The sequence below is a fragment of the Bolinopsis microptera genome, chromosome 2, assembly GCF_026151205.1.
Source record: "Bolinopsis microptera isolate Bmic1 chromosome 2, MBARI_Bmic_1.0, whole genome shotgun sequence".
In the NCBI taxonomy this organism is placed as follows: domain Eukaryota; kingdom Metazoa; phylum Ctenophora; class Tentaculata; order Lobata; family Bolinopsidae; genus Bolinopsis; species Bolinopsis microptera.
The window spans coordinates 17,122,703-17,142,828 of record NC_087073.1 but is presented as its reverse complement, the minus strand read 5'-3'; the positions used below and the strand labels follow the sequence as shown (position 1 = coordinate 17,142,828).

At 39.4% G+C, this 20,126-nt stretch overlaps 2 protein-coding genes across 3 annotated transcripts in view; one reads left to right on the top strand and one right to left on the bottom strand.

The window, feature by feature from the left end:
* LOC134811092 (uncharacterized) overlaps positions 1 to 17,415 on the bottom strand; it is a 29,356-nt gene extending 11,941 nt beyond the window's left edge. For both annotated transcript variants that reach the window (XM_063817813.1, XM_063817814.1), the window contains exons 1-13: positions 17,117 to 17,415; positions 16,866 to 17,022; positions 13,599 to 13,782; positions 9,596 to 9,717; positions 9,289 to 9,467; positions 8,497 to 8,635; positions 7,851 to 7,936; positions 7,139 to 7,323; positions 6,972 to 7,016; positions 4,880 to 4,960; positions 4,218 to 4,365; positions 3,323 to 3,489; positions 2,835 to 2,958 (exon numbers count right to left, since the gene is read on the bottom strand). In XM_063817813.1, the coding sequence (XP_063673883.1) occupies positions 2,835 to 2,958; positions 3,323 to 3,489; positions 4,218 to 4,365; positions 4,880 to 4,960; positions 6,972 to 7,016; positions 7,139 to 7,323; positions 7,851 to 7,936; positions 8,497 to 8,635; positions 9,289 to 9,467; positions 9,596 to 9,717; positions 13,599 to 13,782; positions 16,866 to 17,022; positions 17,117 to 17,312 (1,813 nt within the window). In that variant the 5' untranslated portion in view covers positions 17,313 to 17,415. The remainder of the gene's footprint in view (positions 1 to 2,834; positions 2,959 to 3,322; positions 3,490 to 4,217; positions 4,366 to 4,879; positions 4,961 to 6,971; positions 7,017 to 7,138; positions 7,324 to 7,850; positions 7,937 to 8,496; positions 8,636 to 9,288; positions 9,468 to 9,595; positions 9,718 to 13,598; positions 13,783 to 16,865; positions 17,023 to 17,116) is intronic.
* Positions 471 to 2,687, top strand: LOC134826649 (arylsulfatase B-like). Its single transcript, XM_063839108.1, has 2 exons — positions 471 to 723; positions 856 to 2,687. Exons 1-2 carry the CDS (start codon positions 537 to 539, stop codon positions 2,325 to 2,327), a joined length of 1,659 nt encoding a protein of 552 aa, XP_063695178.1. The 5' UTR covers positions 471 to 536; the 3' UTR covers positions 2,328 to 2,687.
* Positions 17,416 to 20,126: the final 2,711 nt, after the last annotated feature.

Here is a 20,126-nt window from a genome sequence, read left to right as displayed (position 1 = left end):
ATTACTAAAGATGTGTGACTTTATGGAAATGAACTCACTGAGAATGAAATTATCTCTTCAAAATATGGATGCTTTGATCCCGTTAACACTGTTGAATTTTGACGATTACAAATACGCTAAACTGTTCAATACTTCCAATTTTATTGTCCAAATCGTTGATCAGTTTAGAACTCCCGGTGACTCAGACATTTTAATTAAACAAGCTACCGTTTACAGAAAAAACCTCGTTCTTTAACCGTTGACCTTGACTCTTTTGTGCCTTCGGCACCTGAGTCATGGATCGGGAAAAAATGTCGAAGTGAAATTATAATCTGAGATCCTGACAATATTGTTATTGTGCTTGACCTGCATGACTGGAGGAATCACACACTTCAATGAAGTCGAACGAAAAACACATAATCAGAATCTAAATTTCTTTGGAAATGTAATTCAACACTTGCAGATAAGATAAGATATAAAATATTGTTTCTTGTACGCAATATCAAAATTCGTCATTCGTTTGTTTGGCATTCAACCTCGAGTTTTTATAGATTTCGATGAACCTGTTTCATATCAGTGTGCTGTTCTGTTTCCATGGCACCTCAATCAGTTTGAAGAACAGTGAATATGCAGAAAAACAACCCAACATAATTTACATTCTGAGTGATGACTTAGGGCATTCTGATGTTGGTTTTACAAATGGCCATGTCGAAACTCCAAATCTGAACAGGCTCGCAAGGGAAGGTAAATGTTCATTAAATTTTTTTCACAATATATTCAATTTTTTTCCTGACCAATCAAGTAACTCATTTAAATAAAAATTGAAAAGAAGATAACTGATTTTATCAAAATCTTATATTTTTTCCTCCTTATCAGGAGTTTTACTAACGCAGAACTACGTTCAACAAGTTTGCTCTCCAACAAGAGGTGCTCTCATGTCAGGAAGATATCCCATCCACACGGGGTTACAACACGACGTTATCTATCCTGGCCAACCTTGGGGACTTCCTTTAGATGAGACCATAATACCTCAGGTCCTCAAGGAGTACAACTACTCTACTCATGCGGTGGGGAAGTGGCATATGGGCATGCATAAATGGGCCTTTACACCGCTTTATAGAGGATTTGATGATTTCTTTGGCTACTACTTGGGAGGACAGAACTACGATTCCCATCGAAATTCGAAAGGCTTGGACTTAAGAAGTGACTACTTTGATGAAAATGGAAAGTTTGTGGACGAACTACGTTGGGATTTGGACGGAAGATATAGCGCAGAGTTGTATTCAGAGCGCACAGTAGATCTGGTTAACAAGCTCAAATCTCAGGAGGACCCTTTCTTCATTTACTTAGCTTATCAAAGTGTCCATGCTCCACATATGGTTCCTCAAAGATACCTCGACCAATTTTCCTCCCACATCACAGATGAAAAGGAAAAGGTATTCGCTGCAATGGTAAGCTCTATGGATGAAGGAATTGGGAACATCACCCAAGCATTAGAGAGCACAGGTTTGGCAGACAACACAATTATTGTATTCAGTTCAGACAATGGTGGCAATGTGAACTGTGTAGGAAAAGTGACCTCAAGCAATTATCCTTACAGAGGCGGTAAACGGGCTCTTTATGAAGGTGGCGTTAGGTCCCCTTCATTCATATGGGGTAGAAACAGGTTAGCTCCTTCCAAGTCTGACGCCATGATACATGTCACTGACTGGCTGCCAACTTTCTGGTCACTGGCTAGTCTCCAAGGCAAATTGAACCCTAATAATCCTATCAAAACAAAACCACTTGATGGAATTGATCAATGGCTGGCTATTTCAGAGAACTTGCCATCTAACAGAACCGAATTTGTTATAAACATTGACCCCAAACCAGTGGCTTGCGGTCATAGAGTGCCACATGCAGGACTGAGATGGAATGAGTGGAAGCTTATCATTGGTGCTGGTGGTCCTCCGAACGGTTGGTATCCAGCTCCAGAACTAACTGACATTGAGAAAACCTGTGGACATCACGACAGCTACATTGAGTTATACAACATCATTGAGGATCCATCGGAAACTAGAAATGTGTCAGACAAGTTTCCAGACATTGTCCAGATGCTTACAGAAAAGATAAAGGCTTATAATGCCACGGCTGTGCCTTTGGGGAACAAACCACATGATCCAGCTTCCAACCCAGCAAACTTCAATTTTACCTGGATGCCTTGGCTGGACATGTTTGCTGAAGTTCCTGATGAAACTTATACACTTACTAAAGATCTGTGGCTAGATGGAAACCAGTTGACTGAAGATGATGTTCTCTCCTCGATGGATGCATGCTTCGATTCAGATCCGGATTCTGTCGAATTTTGACATGGGTTCTTGTCTGGGAAGTGGAAATACTTTGATTTCATGCCTATATACGTATCTAAGATTGTGAATTGTCAAAAATTGTCATGCTATTTAACGGAATGGTGTCAAAATACGTGAGCAATATTCCAGGAATATGGTCACTTCCTCAGTTTCTATGCTTCTTATGTTGAGGTGACATTTTAATAATATGTGGTCGTATTTTGACAAGAAAATTGATATTATAATTAAGTTACCCAACTTGACGGTCGGGAATTGAGTCGGGAACGTGACATAATATGGTTAGTTCCCCATCATTCTTCCCTTCCAGAATGTGGAATGTATGTATCTATTTTTAGGTTTTTCGTTGTGATTTTGATTAATTTCCATATGAATGATTCTATTATTCATAATAGTCAGCCAGTTAACGCATTTTTAGTTTGAAGTTGTCGTGAAATATTTGATCGTTTTACCAATTGAAGAAATTTAAGTCAATGAACACGTTCTCAAAAGCAAAAATCTGTTACTCACATGCCAAAGTCTGTCTGTTACATATGTGTAGTAGAGAAGTTTTGTCATCAACCGCTATTAGCACATTGAAAAAGTAGTTATTGGCAAAACTGCGCTGTCTATTCGACCTGGACGAATCTGATACCTGAAGAGAAATGGAAATCAGGGTGAGAAGGCTGCCGGATAGTTACGCCCAATCCCTGGACGTAACTTTCGTTTTAAGAATCTGACATGACGAATCAGATCACGTCACTGATTGTCGATTGAGAACCAGGAACCTGTTAATGTGTGGAAAATGGGCGCAACTGAATATTTCTAATAACTTCGCTGTGGGATAATTTCGCCATGGACACTTCCAATTTAAATAAATGTTATAGAATGAAATATGCCATTTCTAATTCTAATAATAATATTAAGAATTCTGCAGTGGACAGTTTATCAATCTGGTATCCATTGTTTAGTTTGTGGTCACTATATTTGTGGTCGGTATTTGTGGTCACTATTCGTACCTCTACATAAAGCATCTCAGCTTGCTCAGTAAGATTCTGAAAGACCATGCCGCGTTCCACTTCTTTCATAGTCTTTGCGTCGTTGATGTAGGAGTAGAGGTGTAGCTTCTGATCTATCTCTATAGACTCCTTTGTACTGTACAGCACAGGGTGGTACAGTACGCTTCCTGGGGATATTTCACTGTTTCTAGACATTTCCCTTAAAATTCTAGTTGGGGATAAGATTTGACACAGATATAAGGGCACGTGCGTCGTGCTTAAATGGAACTGGTGGGTTTGCCATGATTTGATTGAAGTCTCATATAGCTGTATAGTTATGAAAGTTCATGCTGTCAGCAGCCTCAGACATTATCTAATGAAATATTTTGGTCAGTCAGGACACATACTCATAGCTGACAAAATATGAAGTAAAGCAAGAATTTGGCACTTTAACGTGCTATATCTAACTCTGACTTAATAAGTTAATAATAACAAGTAATTACTTTGACTTATCAGTCATAAATTACGGTTAATTGAATTAAAGAATTAACTAACTAATGGGAAGGCGATTGCCGTAATTCTCTAAAATACGAAAGTTTTGCATTATTTCTTATTCTATTTCTAAACACAGCCGTGATAAATCATATCAACACTATGGAGAATTTGGAGTACTGATCAAGGTTGTCAAAATGACATCCCCGTTTAAGATGTGAGCTCTTACCAGACACCCCAACATGTTCAAGCCTGCCGGCCAACCTACTAACTCGCTGATTTGACATCAACTAACTTTATCAAGTGTCAAGTCAGTACTTGATTAAGATTATATCGCATCAAACCTATTAAATTAAATTTAGTCTCTGTCAAAATTTGGGTTAAATTCTTGACGATAGATTTTATTTTGTCAGTTCTTCAGTACCTTTCAGATCGACAGTGATAGCGTAGCATCCCCTAGTTGAAGATAGAGGGTACTGTCCTAAACTCTTTGCTTCTACATCTACTGCAGCGACTCCTAGGAAGGACCCTTTTTCTCGACGTAAACTTGATTTCCTGGTCCAGTTCGCGACCTGAATTTTTATAATTAGACGTTCCTAAAAACTTCGATATAACTTATCTACTATAAGCCGTGGTTGCACTCATCAGTCCCTGTGCCGGAATGCCTGTTGCGTACAATAGGTTTCTTACTAGCCCGGGGCTGAGTTGCGTGAGTGCTACCGCATCTTTTCTCCTGCCGCGATGACCACCGTTTATATTAAGTATTGAGACTGTACACTACCATGTTAGTCAATTCCTTTTAAGATCTTCAGATCTTTTTTCTCTTGACTACCACCTTAAAGCATCGAACCACACCAAGCCTCATCTATAAGTACATTAAGAAGTTTGTAATTGCATTATATTTCTTATGGCCTTACGATTCAAATCTTAACTACCGAACAATTTATGTGAATTTTTGTGGGAACCAGTTTTGGAGTTCTCTGAATTCAGCCAATAATCTGCTATTCTTAAAAGAATAAATTCTTTCGTTTGTGAAATTCTAGAGTTATAGAAAGATATATTAATAAGAGATAATATCTATATTACCTTATCTGTGACAACTGGAAGAACCAAAGTGGTGATGTATTCCTCGGTGGAGGCGTCCAAATACATTGGCGTGGTTTTAACCTAGCACAGTTGAAGTTAGTTCACCAGCAGCTATAGTGCAGGTGGAGGTTAGTTCAACTAATTTATTTGCCTATGAATATGTCACCACAGTTTTCTGTCAGGACTTAAAATAACCAGCAAAGTACTTGTATTGCCAGAATTCAAGATTTAGAACTTGTCTGGGTACTATAATTGGACAGCGGATTCGTAAAACCACGAATCATTCGATTATCGAGTATTTGGCTAAACGAGCTAATCCGACACCTTCACCGATATAGTGTTGCGGAAGCAGAAACGCCCAGCAAGATTTTAAAATCAAGCAAAAACCCCTCCAGCAATCAAAAGCCGTTCCGTAGACAACATGTCATTAACGTGGCATTAGTAATTAGTAATATAAGCACCTGACATGCCCTGAGCAATCACTGCCATGCTTCAGCTATCAATAAATCATTTCTGTCTGATAATCGCAGTTAATTTAGCTTCATGTGCCAACATTACAAATATCGAATTAAAATCTTCAGTACAGTTGTCACAGTTTCTAATTGGTTCCCAAGAAACGATCGGCAAGATTTTGGCATAATCATTCGAGGTCAAACTCTGCCATCATGCCGTCATGCGGCTTTGTCATTCCAATTTCGCAGCGAATTTCACGAGGTATAGTCCGCGGAATTATATCAATTCTAAATACGATAATATTTCTGTCAAGCAGTTGGCGTCATGAAAATATAAAGTTGAGCAAAATTTGTATTAATTTAGAATCGCCCGTAAATATAAATGTTATATCTCAAAATAACTATATAATAACTATATAATAAGTAGGCCCTCTCACCATTAAGGCTCAACCGTCTAACTTACAAAAGTTATCGTGATTTTGTTATTTGCTGTAGTATAAATATATATGCTGTATTTGTAGTATAAATGTTGCATCGAATGCTTAGAATTTATAAGCTGAAAATTGTTGAGGAACTATAAATAGTTCCTCAACAATTTTCAGCTGGGCGCATGCATTGATCAATCTTTGCAATTGTAATTGTAAATTCTTAGCTAGATTTCGTTGGTTATTATTCAAACCTTCAAAGCAGCCAACTTGATGCCAACTGACAACCTAATATAAATAGCATTGCGGTATATTTACGTGATTTGTGGTTTCATAATCTATCCATTCGGATTCGTCCTAAAATGAAATCAGATTTTATCAAAAATATTTTTATGACAATTTTATGACAAAAAACCAGTTTTGTCAAGTTTATTTTTGTAACAATTGAGTGTTCGTAATTTTTACAGCCTAATTATTTTAAGATCATGATTATCAACGGGAAGTATAGAATAAAAACCAAAAATTACTTCGAAATTTGCCAAACCCCATTTTATTTTTACATGACCACTTATACAAAAAATTGATTCATTAGACCGATTAAACTATAAAAATAGATTTATAAAATTTGTGTTTATTTCAATTAAAACAGATTAATATACTGGCCAGTGGAAATAGTTTCACTGTTCCATAACGATCCGGCGTTGGTCCTTTGGATATATAACTATAGCGTGCCGCTATAAAATCATACTTCACTTTCATTTTTTTAGGTCCTCATTTGAAGTTGTGTAATGTCCACAAACTTTTTTTAAACGATTCTTATTCTAAATCAATTGTCTAAATCAACTTAATCTGTTTTTATGTATTTTCTATAAAATGGACAAGATTACCTTAAATATTTTACATTTCACAAAAGTTACTACAAAAGTACAAAGGGTAGCAGAGAGATAGCTATATTATAATGTCAAGAACTTGCATTGTCTTTATAAGGGATACATTTTATACATTTAGGCGTAAGTGGAACAAGTATAAAAGGTAAAACCAGAGGGCGAAGAGATTATATACATTAAAGTCATAACGTGTATAGATAATTCAAAATGTGGCATATCAAGAAGATGATACATATCTATAATGAATAACTAACAGAAGAGAAAGATGTCTCGATAGATAGAATTAACCGAAAGATGTTTCAATAACATTTGTTAATATTTATAGTACCTCAAACTGAGTTAATTTTTCTGAATGTGTGCTTTCTGATGATTCCTGAATAGAAAAGACTATGGAAATTCTATGATGTACTCAACCAACAATATCCAATCTCTACTGTTTACTATAACATTTTGCTCGTTCATTTTATGAAAATTTTGAATTAATGTACAATGTACCTGAAGGTCATCGTCATCAACCAAAGAAGTATAAGCGCTAGTAAGCTCCAATATAGTTGGGCTGATATCAGAAAGGTCTTCTATCCTGGCGTAGAAACCTTTCAGTTCTGCAGCTGCTTTCCTCAGGTCCCTCGCAAACATAATGTCTTTACTGACTTGTAGGATTACTATCTTTACCGACGAATCTTCTGCAATTGTAAAGGGACATCCATCAGTGATCAGTTTTTGCTTTCTGACCATTGAAGTATTGACATTGCTAAGCACCTCAAGTTCTACAATGCTTAACATTTTAAATTTCTGATCGTTGGGTATCTCATCAACAATTAGACATACTACTGGGTCGTTTTACTTTTGGCAAAACGCTGCCGCGATTAATTAAGATTTATGCAGCAGAAAACACTGATTTTGTGGATATAAGGTTATAAGCAGAAGGTCCGCAGAAATGGTTTCAGAACATAATCCGTTTAATATTGCATTATAAACCAGTTCAATTCCGGAATTTCAATTTAATCTAAATTGCAAATCCACTTTAGATTATTTAAAGTTAGACACGATGCCGAGGTTTTGACGTGCGGTTAATCAACGTAGAGTTTCGACAGCAATTTAAGTCAATAGTTGTCATGTCAAAATATGTCAGAGTTCTTGCAATTGTGTGCTCTCTCCAGGTCGTAGTCAATGTTTAGCATCTTGCTCGGTCAAATATAAACTCAACTCACTGTTATATTTCTGATGATCTCCGCCACATCGGTTTGAGTGTAGTCAGTAAACAGCACCAGAGTGGAGTGACATGTCACCTGACTTTTCATGTTGGGTGGTTTATAGTTTTAGATTGCTTAAATCAAGTAATATGTTTCAAAGATTAAACCTACATAACAGAACTAGAAGCTTGGAAGGGTAATCGTACTGTAGTGCGACACGTACTCTAGTGCGACACGTATTGTAGTGCGAAGTCCGACAAAAACACCTTTTATCGCACTACAGTACGTGTCGCACTACGATCCAGGTAGCGTACTCTAGTGCGACAGTGTCGATCTTGGAGGTTTCGCACTAGGGTACGTGTCGCACTAGAGTACGTGTCGCACTACAGTATGCATTACGTGACCCGCTTGAAAGCTGGTCTCAATCAGGCATGTTGAAACGGACATGTATTATAATCAAAGAGAAACTTTAACCTCAAACAAATTTCCCATGATTACTAAAACAATTAATTTGCACCATTTCTACGTGTAGTTCGCATATTTCAATAATTGCAACATTTGTGGAAAAGCTTCCCAAGTTCAAAGTTATACCGCAACTAAGAGATTAACTTTTTGAAAACGCTCTCCGCGATAACCACCACCACCATTACTATGGCTTACTTGGAGTTGTTAAGGACCTCGAATCCCATTCGGATAGCTTCTGTTAGGTTTCCCGCGCCCTCGGGACTTATTTTGCGGATTTGTTCGCCGAGAATGGTTTTTATCCTGCTTCTAGCCCGCACTAATTTTGTTCCACAGCCTGTGATAGAAATTCCTGTCAGCAAATTGGCAATGTCATTGAGATGTTTGTATAGCGTGCGTTTATTCGTTGTGCAACTGTGACAGCAGATAGTTCTACATTGTCCAATTTTAATTATATTACCGTCTCTGTTCGATCAACTATAATTTGATCCAATGACAATGAGTCTTTGATATTTTCACGTAGCATCACTTAGTCCTTCAGCCGAACAGACGGTTAGTCAAATAGTCAACATTTTAAAATCTTAGTGCATCGAACAACATATTCTTCACTGCAACAAATGGAATACTGACTTACAGTGACCTGCATCACCGGTTCCTAATATTCAGAATTCCGTCTGTAATATTTCACAGCCTCATAAATTAAAAGTATGACCTCATAAAACGATTTAAGTTGTGAGTTATTTTGTTAAGTGGTCAAATAAGTGACCAATCGGAAATCTTTCTGCTATACAACATAGATAACCACTCTACCATTACTATCTTGCAAAAAATAATTCCCCACGAACAACGCCATCACGAACAACGCCATCACGAACAACGCCCTTGTAGCAAAATTTTACAATCATAGTTGCGATTTGTTTGTGAAGCCAGCAGCAGGTGTTTTGAACCGCGTGGGTCTAGTTTTCACAACTTTATTGAACGGTAATGTACCTAAGGGTTCCACTATTTGGTTGAAGGTGAGGACTGATATGTAGTCTTCGTCGGATATCATGGTCTTGATAATGTTGATAGCCATCTCCCTCATAAGTTTCACAGGTTCACCTACAAGAGTTCCACTCTTGTCCATGAGGAAAACCACTTTGTTTGATTCCATCGCTCCTACTGCGTACCTAGAATCAATTTGTACATTGCCTTTTAGGCGGTAGTATTCATTCAATTCCATGACTGAACACAAATTAAAAAAAATTAGTTAACATACTGCTCTTAAATTTAGTGGCATGACGAAAAAAATACAAACCATATTCTGAAGCGGTGATCGTAGGTGACCCACTTTCCCACTCTGGGTGTGTAATAGGAGGGATACCCTCTCATGACCCCCTGAGGGGTGCCAATATACTGTAGCAACGTCGCTGAACCAGTCTGATGGGGAGTGTAGATAACAACCACCCGACTTGGGGACATTGAGTCTAGTGAGGAGTGTAGATAACAACCACCCGACTTGGGGACATTGAGTCTGGTGGGGAGTGTAGATAACAGCCATCCGACTTGGGGACATTGAGTCTGGTGGGGAGTGTAGATAACAACCACCTGACTTGGGGACATTGAGTCTGGTGGGGAGTGTAGATAACAACCACCCGACGTGGGGACATTGAGTCTGGTGGGAAGTGTAGATAACAACCACCCGACTTGGGGACATCGAGTCTAGTGGGGAGTGTAGATAACAACCACCCGACTTGGGGACATTGAGCCTGGTGGAAGTGTAGATAACAACCACCCGACTTGGGGACATTGAGTCTGATGGGGAGTGTAGATAACAACCACCCGACGTGGGGACATTGAGTCTAGTGGAGAGTGTAGATAACAACCACCTGACTTGGGGACATTGAGCTTGGTGGGGAGTGCAGATAGCAACCACCCGACTTGGGGACATTGAGTCTGGTGGGGAGTGTAGATAACAACCACCCGACTTGGGGACATCGAGTCTGGTGGGGAGTGTAGATAACAACCACCCGACTTGGGGACATCGAGTCTGGTGAGGAGTGTAGATAACAACCACCCGACTTGGGGACATTGAGTCTGATGGAGAGTGTAGATAACAACCACCCGACTTGGGGACATTGAGTCTGATGGGGAGTGTAGATAACAACCACCCGACTTGGGGACATTGAGTCTGATGGGGAGCATGTAGATAACAACCACCCGACTTGGGGACATTGAGTCTGGTGGGGAGTGTAGATAACAACCACCCGACTTGGGGACATTGAGTCTGGTGGGGAGTGTAGATAACAACCACCCGACTTGGGGACATTGAGTCTGATGGGGAGTGTAGATAACAACCACCCGACTTGGGGACATTGAGTCTGATGGGGAGTGTAGATAACAACCACCCGACTTGGGGACATTGAGTCTGGTGGGGAGTGTAGATAACAACCACCCGACTTGGGGACATTGAGTCTGGTGGGGAGTGTAGATAACAACCACCCGACTTGGGGACATTGAGTCTGATGGGGAGTGTAGATAACAACCACCCGACTTGGGGACATTGAGTCTGATGGGGAGTGTAGATAACAACCACCCGACGTGGGGACATTGAGTCTAGTGGAGAGTGTAGATAACAACCACCTGACTTGGGGACATTGAGCCTGGTGGGGAGTGCAGATAGCAACCACCCGACTTGGGGACATTGAGTCTGGTGGGGAGTGTAGATAACAACCACCTGACTTGGGGACATTGAGTCTGGTGGGGAGTGTAGATAACAACCACCCGACTTGGGGACATTGAGCCTGATGGGGAGTGTAGATAACAACCACCCGACGTGGGGACATTGAGTCTAGTGGATAGTGTAGATAACAACCACCTGACTTGGGGACATTGAGCCTGGTGGGGATTGCAGATAGCAACCACCCGACTTGGGGACATTGAGTCTGGTGGGGAGTGTAGATAACAACCACCCGACTTGGGGACATCGAGTCTGGTGGGGAGTGTAGATAACAACCACCCGACTTGGGGACATTGAGTCTGGTGGGGAGTGTAGATAACAACCACCCGACTTGGGGACATTGAGTCTGATGGGGAGTGTAGATAACAACCACCCGACTTGGGGACATTGAGTCTGGTGGGGAGTGTAGATAACAACCACCCGACTTGGGGACATTGAGTCTGGTGGGGAGTGTAGATAACAACCACCCGACGTGGGGACATTGAGTCTGGTGGGGAGTGTAGATAACAACCACCTGACTTGGGGACATTGAGTCTGGTGGGGAGTGTAGATAACAACCACCCGACTTGGGGACATTGAGTCTGGTGGGGAGTGTAGATAACAACCACCCGACGTGGGGACATTGAGTCTGGTGGGGAGTGTAGATAACAACCACCTGACTTGGGGACATTGAGTCTGGCGGGGAGTTTAGATAACAACCACCCGACTTGGGGACATTGAGTCTGGTGGGGAGTGTAGATAACAACCACCCGACGTGGGGACATTGAGTCTAGTGGGGAGTGTAGATAACAACCACCCGACTTGGGGACATTGAGTCTAGTGGGGAGTGTAGATAACAACCACCCGACTTGGAGACATTGAGTCTGGTGGGGAGTGTAGATAACAACCACCTGACTTGGGGACATTGAGTCTGGCGGGGAGTTTAGATAACAACCACCCGACTTGGGGACATTGAGTCTGGTGGGGAGTGTAGATAACAACCACCCGACGTGGGGACATTGAGTCTAGTGGGGAGTGTAGATAACAACCACCCGACTTGGGGACATTGAGTCTAGTGGGGAGTGTAGATAACAACCACCCGACTTGGAGACATTGAGTATGGTGGGGAGTGTAGATAACAACCACCCGACTTGGGGACATTGAGTCTGGTGGGGAGTGTAGATAACAACCACCTGACTTGGGGACATTGAGTCTGATGGGGAGTGTAGATAAGAAACCACCCGACTTGGGGACATTGAGCCTGGTGGGGAGTGTAGATAACAAACACCCGACGTGGGGACATTGAGTCTAGTGAGGAGTGTAGATAACAACCACCCGACTTGGGGACATTGAGTCTGGTGGGGAGTGTAGATAACAACCACCCGACTTGGGGACATTGAGTCTGGTGGAAGTGTAGATAACAACCACCCGACGTGGGGACATTGAGTCTGGTGGGGAGTGTAGATAACAACCACCCGACTTGGGGACATTGAGTCTGGTGGAAGTGTAGATAACAACCACCCGACGTGGGGACATTGAGTCTGGTGGGGAGTGTAGATAACAACCACACTTGGGACATTGAGTCTGATGGGGAGTGTAGATAACAACCACCCGACTTGGGGACATTGAGTTTTTTTTAATGATTATACATACATTGATAGGATTAGGTGGAGGGGGCTGTGGATAAAATGTTATACCTACTCCCTAGTAGTATTAGTAGTTAGTACTAATAGTAATACTCTAATACTTCACGAATAAATTCATTGAAATATGTTGTTGCATGTGTTTTATATCAGTCTGTCAGATATTTACTGACCGTCATCAAGCAAAGAGTGCTTCTAAGATACTATCATGTCAACTGTATAATTGTGCGAACACCATTCACATTCAAACACAAAATAATGAAATCAACCACACCCAATATAAGGAGTCTTATCTCCCATAACACACGGTTCTATTTGCTAAACGCACAACCAATTCATGCCCAGAGACATACGTATTTCCAGGAGTGAGGTGACCTAAGTATGTTAGGTGGAATCCAGCACACCCCGACGTGGCAAGGTACCTGTATCTTTATCAGAATTATAAGCTTTCAAGATAGCTAAGTACCTGTATCTTTATTAAAATCATAAACGTTCGGAAATAATGAAAATCCTTAAAATTTTAATCACAACCATGATTACTTGATTTAGTATGATCATATCAAAGGTGGAAAGCGTCCTAAGTGCTGCACTCAGTGATTTAAAATCCGCAAACCACACCATCCCTTCATTAATGATCATCCCTGTTATTTCTGTAAGGAGAGGAACCACTATTTTTATGGAAAAGTCCCTCCTGGTAACTGGTAAGCCAGGAGGGCACGATCCCTAATAAGTATAGATGGAGGAGCCACAGACTCTAATGGTGTCGGTCTGCGCATTGCGCAATTCTCTAGAGAACTGTGAACAAACTATACGGCGTGGTGCCTATACCACAAGCAATGCGATTGATAGCACTTTACCGCCCGGAAAGACCTATTATACTATTGATATACAGACAGGAGCAGGGAGGGATGGACGAATCAACCCACCCCCAGTTTGATAAGGGTTAAAAGTCCATTTACCAGGTTTGGTGACCAGTTATCTTTGAAGGCTTGGTCCATGTTAGCTGTCCACAGAATAGTCTCCCTTACTTCCGTCCAGTTGTAATAAACATCTATAGGAAGCACCAGACTGGAGTTAGTGACGGCTACCTCCCGTTTAAAGTTAGCTGTTTTGTGGTAGCTGATCGGGAGGTCTTTGTGTGTCCTGAAAAAGAACAGAGCTCACCGTTAAATAATTTGTAGTTTTATAATGATTATCCTAGCCGAATTGCAAGATCCGCTTAACTTTACAACATGAGCCATGAACTTGGTAGTTTTGTTAAAGTGTCTCGTGCAGATCATTTAATAAATACCTTATCGGACCTTATTTGGACGGACATAATTATGAACGGACATAATTGTGAACGGACATTAATATGAACGCTAGAAGGCATTCAAAACCTTTAAAAAATCCGAATGTTTTTCATTTTTTAATAATTATAACTCGTGCAAGTCCGAAATGGGCCGTGTGCTGCTTCTAGGAAGTACATATGACAGTGCATATCAGCACACTGTTGGCTTTCTTAGAGACCTGATGAGAACCAAGCGGAAATCATGATTGCCTGGTATGCAAGTTCACACTCATTCCGAATGGCGGTAGACTTTACAGCTACACTGCAGCTTACACTGTAGTGGGAATCGCGTCACTGATATCCTCCGAGCATAATTACCAGGATAAATCCTGTACCAATCACAGCTTGGTGACCTGGCCTGCCTGCCTCAGACGGGGTTTGAACCCCGGTCTTCCGCTTGGGAGGCAAGTGAATTACCACTACACCACCCGGCTGACAAAAAATTTTTTTATACTTTTTATACTTTTTTTATACTTTTTTACTACTTACATTTTTTTAAACTTTTTTTTATTTCAGCAAATAATTTTTAAATCCATTTTTCATACAGTAAGTAAGAAAAGCAGTCGTTATGTAGTAAAAATGTTAAAATATGTGTACATGATCAGTGTCTAATGTTACATATTATCATCTTCATCAAATGGGTTTCCGTACATGAAATAGTCCATGCTTAAAGCATCAGTGATTTATAGCTTTATGGAAACCTTTTTTATCAAACTACCCCGATCTTGCATTTCAGTATTAACTTTTACAAGCCATTCGGCGTGAAGCGGTTTTATCTTAGACAACTTTAGGTTAACCTTAACATCACGTGGAGCTTTCCTAGCACTGTTTCATTACCTCCCCTGTACTGAGTAATATGAACTATAACAACGTCGGACAATGTCATTTACCGTAATTTCTAGAGGCTGGAACAAGTTTGTCATGTTGGCGGGGACTAGCTCATGAACTATGTTGTTGAGTGCCATAATATCGTTGACTTTTTCTGCCAAGTGACCCTTGAAAACATCATATACTACGTCTACTAGTAGATGTAAAATCCGGATTGGAGTATTATTTATGAGTCGCATTGTTGTAATGTATTACTGGGAGTAATCTCCTTAAATTCCTTTCCCTAATAAGAGCATTTTTACTTGTCGCAACAACCGGGATAAAGATAATTTTACCCAGAATACATCTACTAGTAGAGTTTTCTGTGCCTCCGGCAGACCAATTTGAACGTTAGGGCCTCCAGCGTTCAATTAATGTCCGTTAAAATAAGGTCCGATATTGTACGCAGATCTAACTGAGTAACAGACAATTGCGAATATTATGTTATGGGTCAGGGTTGGGAACATATTAATCTAGCATAATAAAGTTACTAAGTTACTAAGTTACTAAGTTACTAAGTTACTAAGTTACTAAGATACTAAGTTACTAAGTTACTAAGTTACTAAGTTAGCTGATTTCCCAACATGTGGCACTGGAACTACACTTAGATAATAAATACCTCCCCTCACCAGTTTTTCAAGTGAGAATTATATCATCACTTATTGGAAAAGCTTGTGATTGATTGGTTTTATGTGTTATTACTTTAACTACTTCCCCTAACAACACTGTTTCAAAGAATTTGGGGCGTACTGGACTGTAATCACTATAATTATGCGTCATTTAAAACTGGCAATTCTGTGATTCAGTTTGTTTTATTTAATGTTCATGAATGATTTTGTGGCATTCGGGTATAAAGTTAGTAATTGGTATTGATTTAAAAATGGTTTAGTCATTCTGTATATCCCTGCAGCGAATTTAATTGGTACCCGATTAATACCCAAAAGCATCGATTATAGTGATAGTATCCACCCATTTTCATTTATTTCTATGTAATATAAAATCTTTAAACTTTAATAGTTTAATAAAACCTTTACATATCTTAATTAGTCTTAAAGAAGGCTGTGTAATTTGTGTTTCACTTTAGATAAAGAATCTTATTCCAATTTGGACTACCTCTCGGCTCTCCGCAGTTTGGCTAACAGTTTAACTGTAACTTCTGGATAGTTGTTGATTTGCTACAAACATTAAAGCAGCATAATTAAAGAACTGCTGAAACTTAAACACTCTGGAAGTTCGCAGATTAATTTATAAACTTCAGGACAGCACCTAGACGCCCATGACGATAGTTTACGCGAACCGAGATAGTTGGGACGTTAATATCGGTCTCAAAGTCATGACGATTGCTCTCGTTAGCAATCTAAAGTCCTGTTCTGTCAGTGTTACCCACCGTAATTCATGCTCGGAACCGCACTGTATTTTAAATGCACTAGTCGTGGTATCATGTGATGTGATATGTCCTCTGAAGGATCATTTATAAAATGTCAGATCTTATACCAACGAGGCAGATTTTGACAAGATTGCTGACTATTTAATTAAACTTGCTCTTATGATTATGATCAGCACCACGGTTTAAATATCTTAACTTCTCAATAAATCAGAGGTAAATTGTAACTCTATAAAGCTCATTACTCATTGAACATTGCTGACTTCTTTCCGGTGAAGGTGATTGTTTCCTCTGAAGGAATCTTTTGAATCTTCCACCGGAATTAACAAGTCAGCAATGTTCAACGAGTACTTTAAAATAGGATTCTTCATACACTTATGTGTTTCATCTTTAGAGAGCCTTTTGTATTTCCATTTAGATAAATCAGAGGCTAACAGTTGATTTTAAATTCATCAAATAGCTGTACGATAACATTGACGTTGGACTTTGCATCGTGATTTACTATTTTCAGTTACTCTCGGGAAATTTCATGATTTTTTCGTGGAGCCATTTAGAAATAACTGACAAAATTTAACTCCATAGGTAATTCCTAACTAATTGAAAATGTATGGTTACTAACATTTTAAATAAGATATAACTGCTAACCTGTTTTTAAACCGATTAAGAAAGTCAAAGTCGTTGGTGTCTCCTGTGTAATTGTAAAAGCTTTCCAGAGCACTCTTTCTAATGTTGCCTAAAGCTTCTTCACCGTTTAAATACTGATTGGTCACATTCTTCTTTATTATCTCAAGTATTTCCAGCCCTGTTAGTGGTAAAAACCAATGATAAATGTTTAGTAAACTTCATGGCGATTTGTCTTTGTGAATAATTCTCTTTATTTAATACACTTCTCTTACCCGTTAAGGTGTCGTAACTTTGCGTGCTATAAATCTTTGTGATAGCATCCTTATCGAACCACTTTGCCATGAACTGAGCCAACACATCCCCAATCTGATTGGCTATGTTGTCAGCAGATCCGAGATTAGCTCCAGTTTCTCTAACACAGACCACCAACAAGACCAAAAGCACTGCAGGTGCTCTCAGAGATACCATTATTATCTGTCCTACCCACTACTCTACTACTGATCCTTGTAGTTTAGCTCAACTCACCATCTGACTCGTGCCTCGTGGGCTCATCTTTCTCGATACAATTACTATTCACAGTGTGTATCAATGTATCTTATATTTGTTAAAAGTAGGTATATACTAAATAGTAATATAATCTATACTCTTATGTTATAATGAAGAAAAAAAAATCATCAAAAAATCTTTCAACCATATAATGCAACAAAAAAGACAACAGTAACTCTTTACAAAAAACGACGTCACAATTCAAGTTATAGAGCCAGAACCAGAAGCTAAACGACATGAGGAGAGCTAAAGACCTACAAGAGGGTACTTGCAGGGTACAGGACCTACTGAGGTATTTTCCTGGTAACAATACCATTATGACACTAACTTTATCTAAGAGTGGAAACTTTAGGAAACGTCCCCTTACACACAGCAACCTGGACAGTAGTAATGATCTGCAGGAAGGACTGAGCCATTATCCATAAGCAAATTAAGCTTAAACAACTGGTATCACTCCGGATTGGAGCGAGATGTAGTTACACTGTGATACACTGTGTGACACTGTGTAACACTGTGTGACACTGTGTGACACTGTGTTACACCGTGTTACACTGTGTGACACTGTGTTACACTGTGTTACACCGTGTGACACTGTGTAACACTGTGTGACACTGTGTAACACTGTGTGACACTGTGTGACACTGTGTAACACCGTGTTACACTGGTATAATGTTACACTGTTACACTGTTGCACGGCAGTGGGAATGAATTAAATACTTAAATTATACTTAACATAAATTCAATAAATTAGTGACGTCAGACGTTAGATGAGTTACGGGAGCACGCGAGGATGTGCCTAAAACTAGTGCTACAGGATTACCAGGCTTTATCCGCGAGCATAATCTTAATCTTAGTCAGTAAATTTTACCCAATTTCCCGGTCAGACAGAATTACCAAATTTCAGCTAAGGTCATATTTGTAATTTTCATAATTTTCATTGGCATCATATTAACCTCTTCCAAATTTAAATCATCGACCCATTATGGTAGCCTACAAATGCTATCAAACAAAATACAAAGCATGAGATTAAAAATGGCGGGACATTGCATCATGTCACTATCAGACATCCTGAGCTACTAGCCAGTGATTTAGTCTTATCATGGGAACCTGTGCAGAGGACGTCAAGGCCGACAAAGCTATTTGTCTATCAGTAGTCAATGACTAGACAGGGTTATTGAAAATTACAAAGAGTAAAATGGCGTCTGGACTTGGGACCAGCTCATAGTACATTAAATTTCATTAATGCCCTCTGAAAACCATTCTGCTAGCTAAAAAAATGATATTGTTAGGTAAAAACGTACTGAAAATTAAAATTAAGATTAAAATTGAAAATGTTACTGGTGGAAGTTGGGACAAACTCCAAAGAGAAACTGCGAACCCTGATGCGGGACAGGACTACATATTATATAGATTGGAGAGGGTTATCTGGAGGGCTTAGTTCCGACCTAGTACCAGTAATATCGGGAATATTGTCGACCGATGTTTTGCCATTCCTTTCAATAGTTCGTTTTTTATTTTAACACCCTTGAACACATATAAATAGAAAAAATTCCTACTTACCAATGAACGAGCAAGAGTACAAACGGAGATTGAGATCCCGGCACAGACGAACATATTATATAGCTATTGAAATTGAAGCACCGAAGAGTAGTGCAGAAAACATATTGATAAAAAACAGTAGCACAGCTTGTCTCGAGGTGACAAAACGATAAAGCACCTCGGAGCAAGGCTAGACATTGGAGTGATACTTAACATTGGCTCCGAACCATTGTACTCAGTGTATATAAGCCTTATATTGCACGTGCACCTTGCATTGCACGTGCACTCATTATTACACGATAATTATTGTCTAGGTACGAGTGCACGAATGCAAGCCTGTAATTTAATCGACACCACACAATAATAAACAAGGCTTCTGACTGGTAGGAGGGTGGTACAGGGCGGAGATATCCCCCATCAATATCAGTTAGCAAGATTAATGATCATGTGCTATCGTATAAGCTCTGTATGAGGTGGAGACACATGATAGTATCTGCTAGTTATCTACCCGTCACTACTATATAATACACAGTGTAATCATAATATTGGTATAAGGATCCAATGTTGTTTAAATTTAAAACGTAGTGCAGAATACAAGCTATGAAATTCTGGAATACGATCTACCTTAAGAACGACAAATTTAGTCTACGTACCATAAATTTAGTCAAAATTTTGACTAAAATTGTTGTAAACCAAATTTATTGAGACTAAATTTTTTGGCGACTAATTTAAAAGCAGACCAAAATTTCAGTAGAGCATATTATATGACATGAATATTATTGCTTAAATTGTTTATAATTAATATAATGATATAATGACATCACCGTTCCTACTGCTAAACTACTTTGACTATAATTACACGTTTAATTCACTGCTTTTATGCTTTCGCATTCTCTTGCTTCCTTTTCCCATCAGGCAGTTTCTGCATTTAGTTTAAGTTTAACTCATTGAAGTAATTATGTGAAACGACCCCTTCTAAAATTAAGCCTTTAAAACCGCTGCCATATGTCATGGAAAAATCAAATAAATGGAATGGAAAATGGTTTCGAAAAGTCAAAAAATGTGGCTAAAATTGTTGTAGACTAAAAATTTACAAAATTTGTGACTAAAGTTATAGCAACCAAAATGTTTGTAACCAAATTTATTGTGAACCAAATTTATTGGCCTTAAGGTATAACATCGAGTGCAGACGGTACC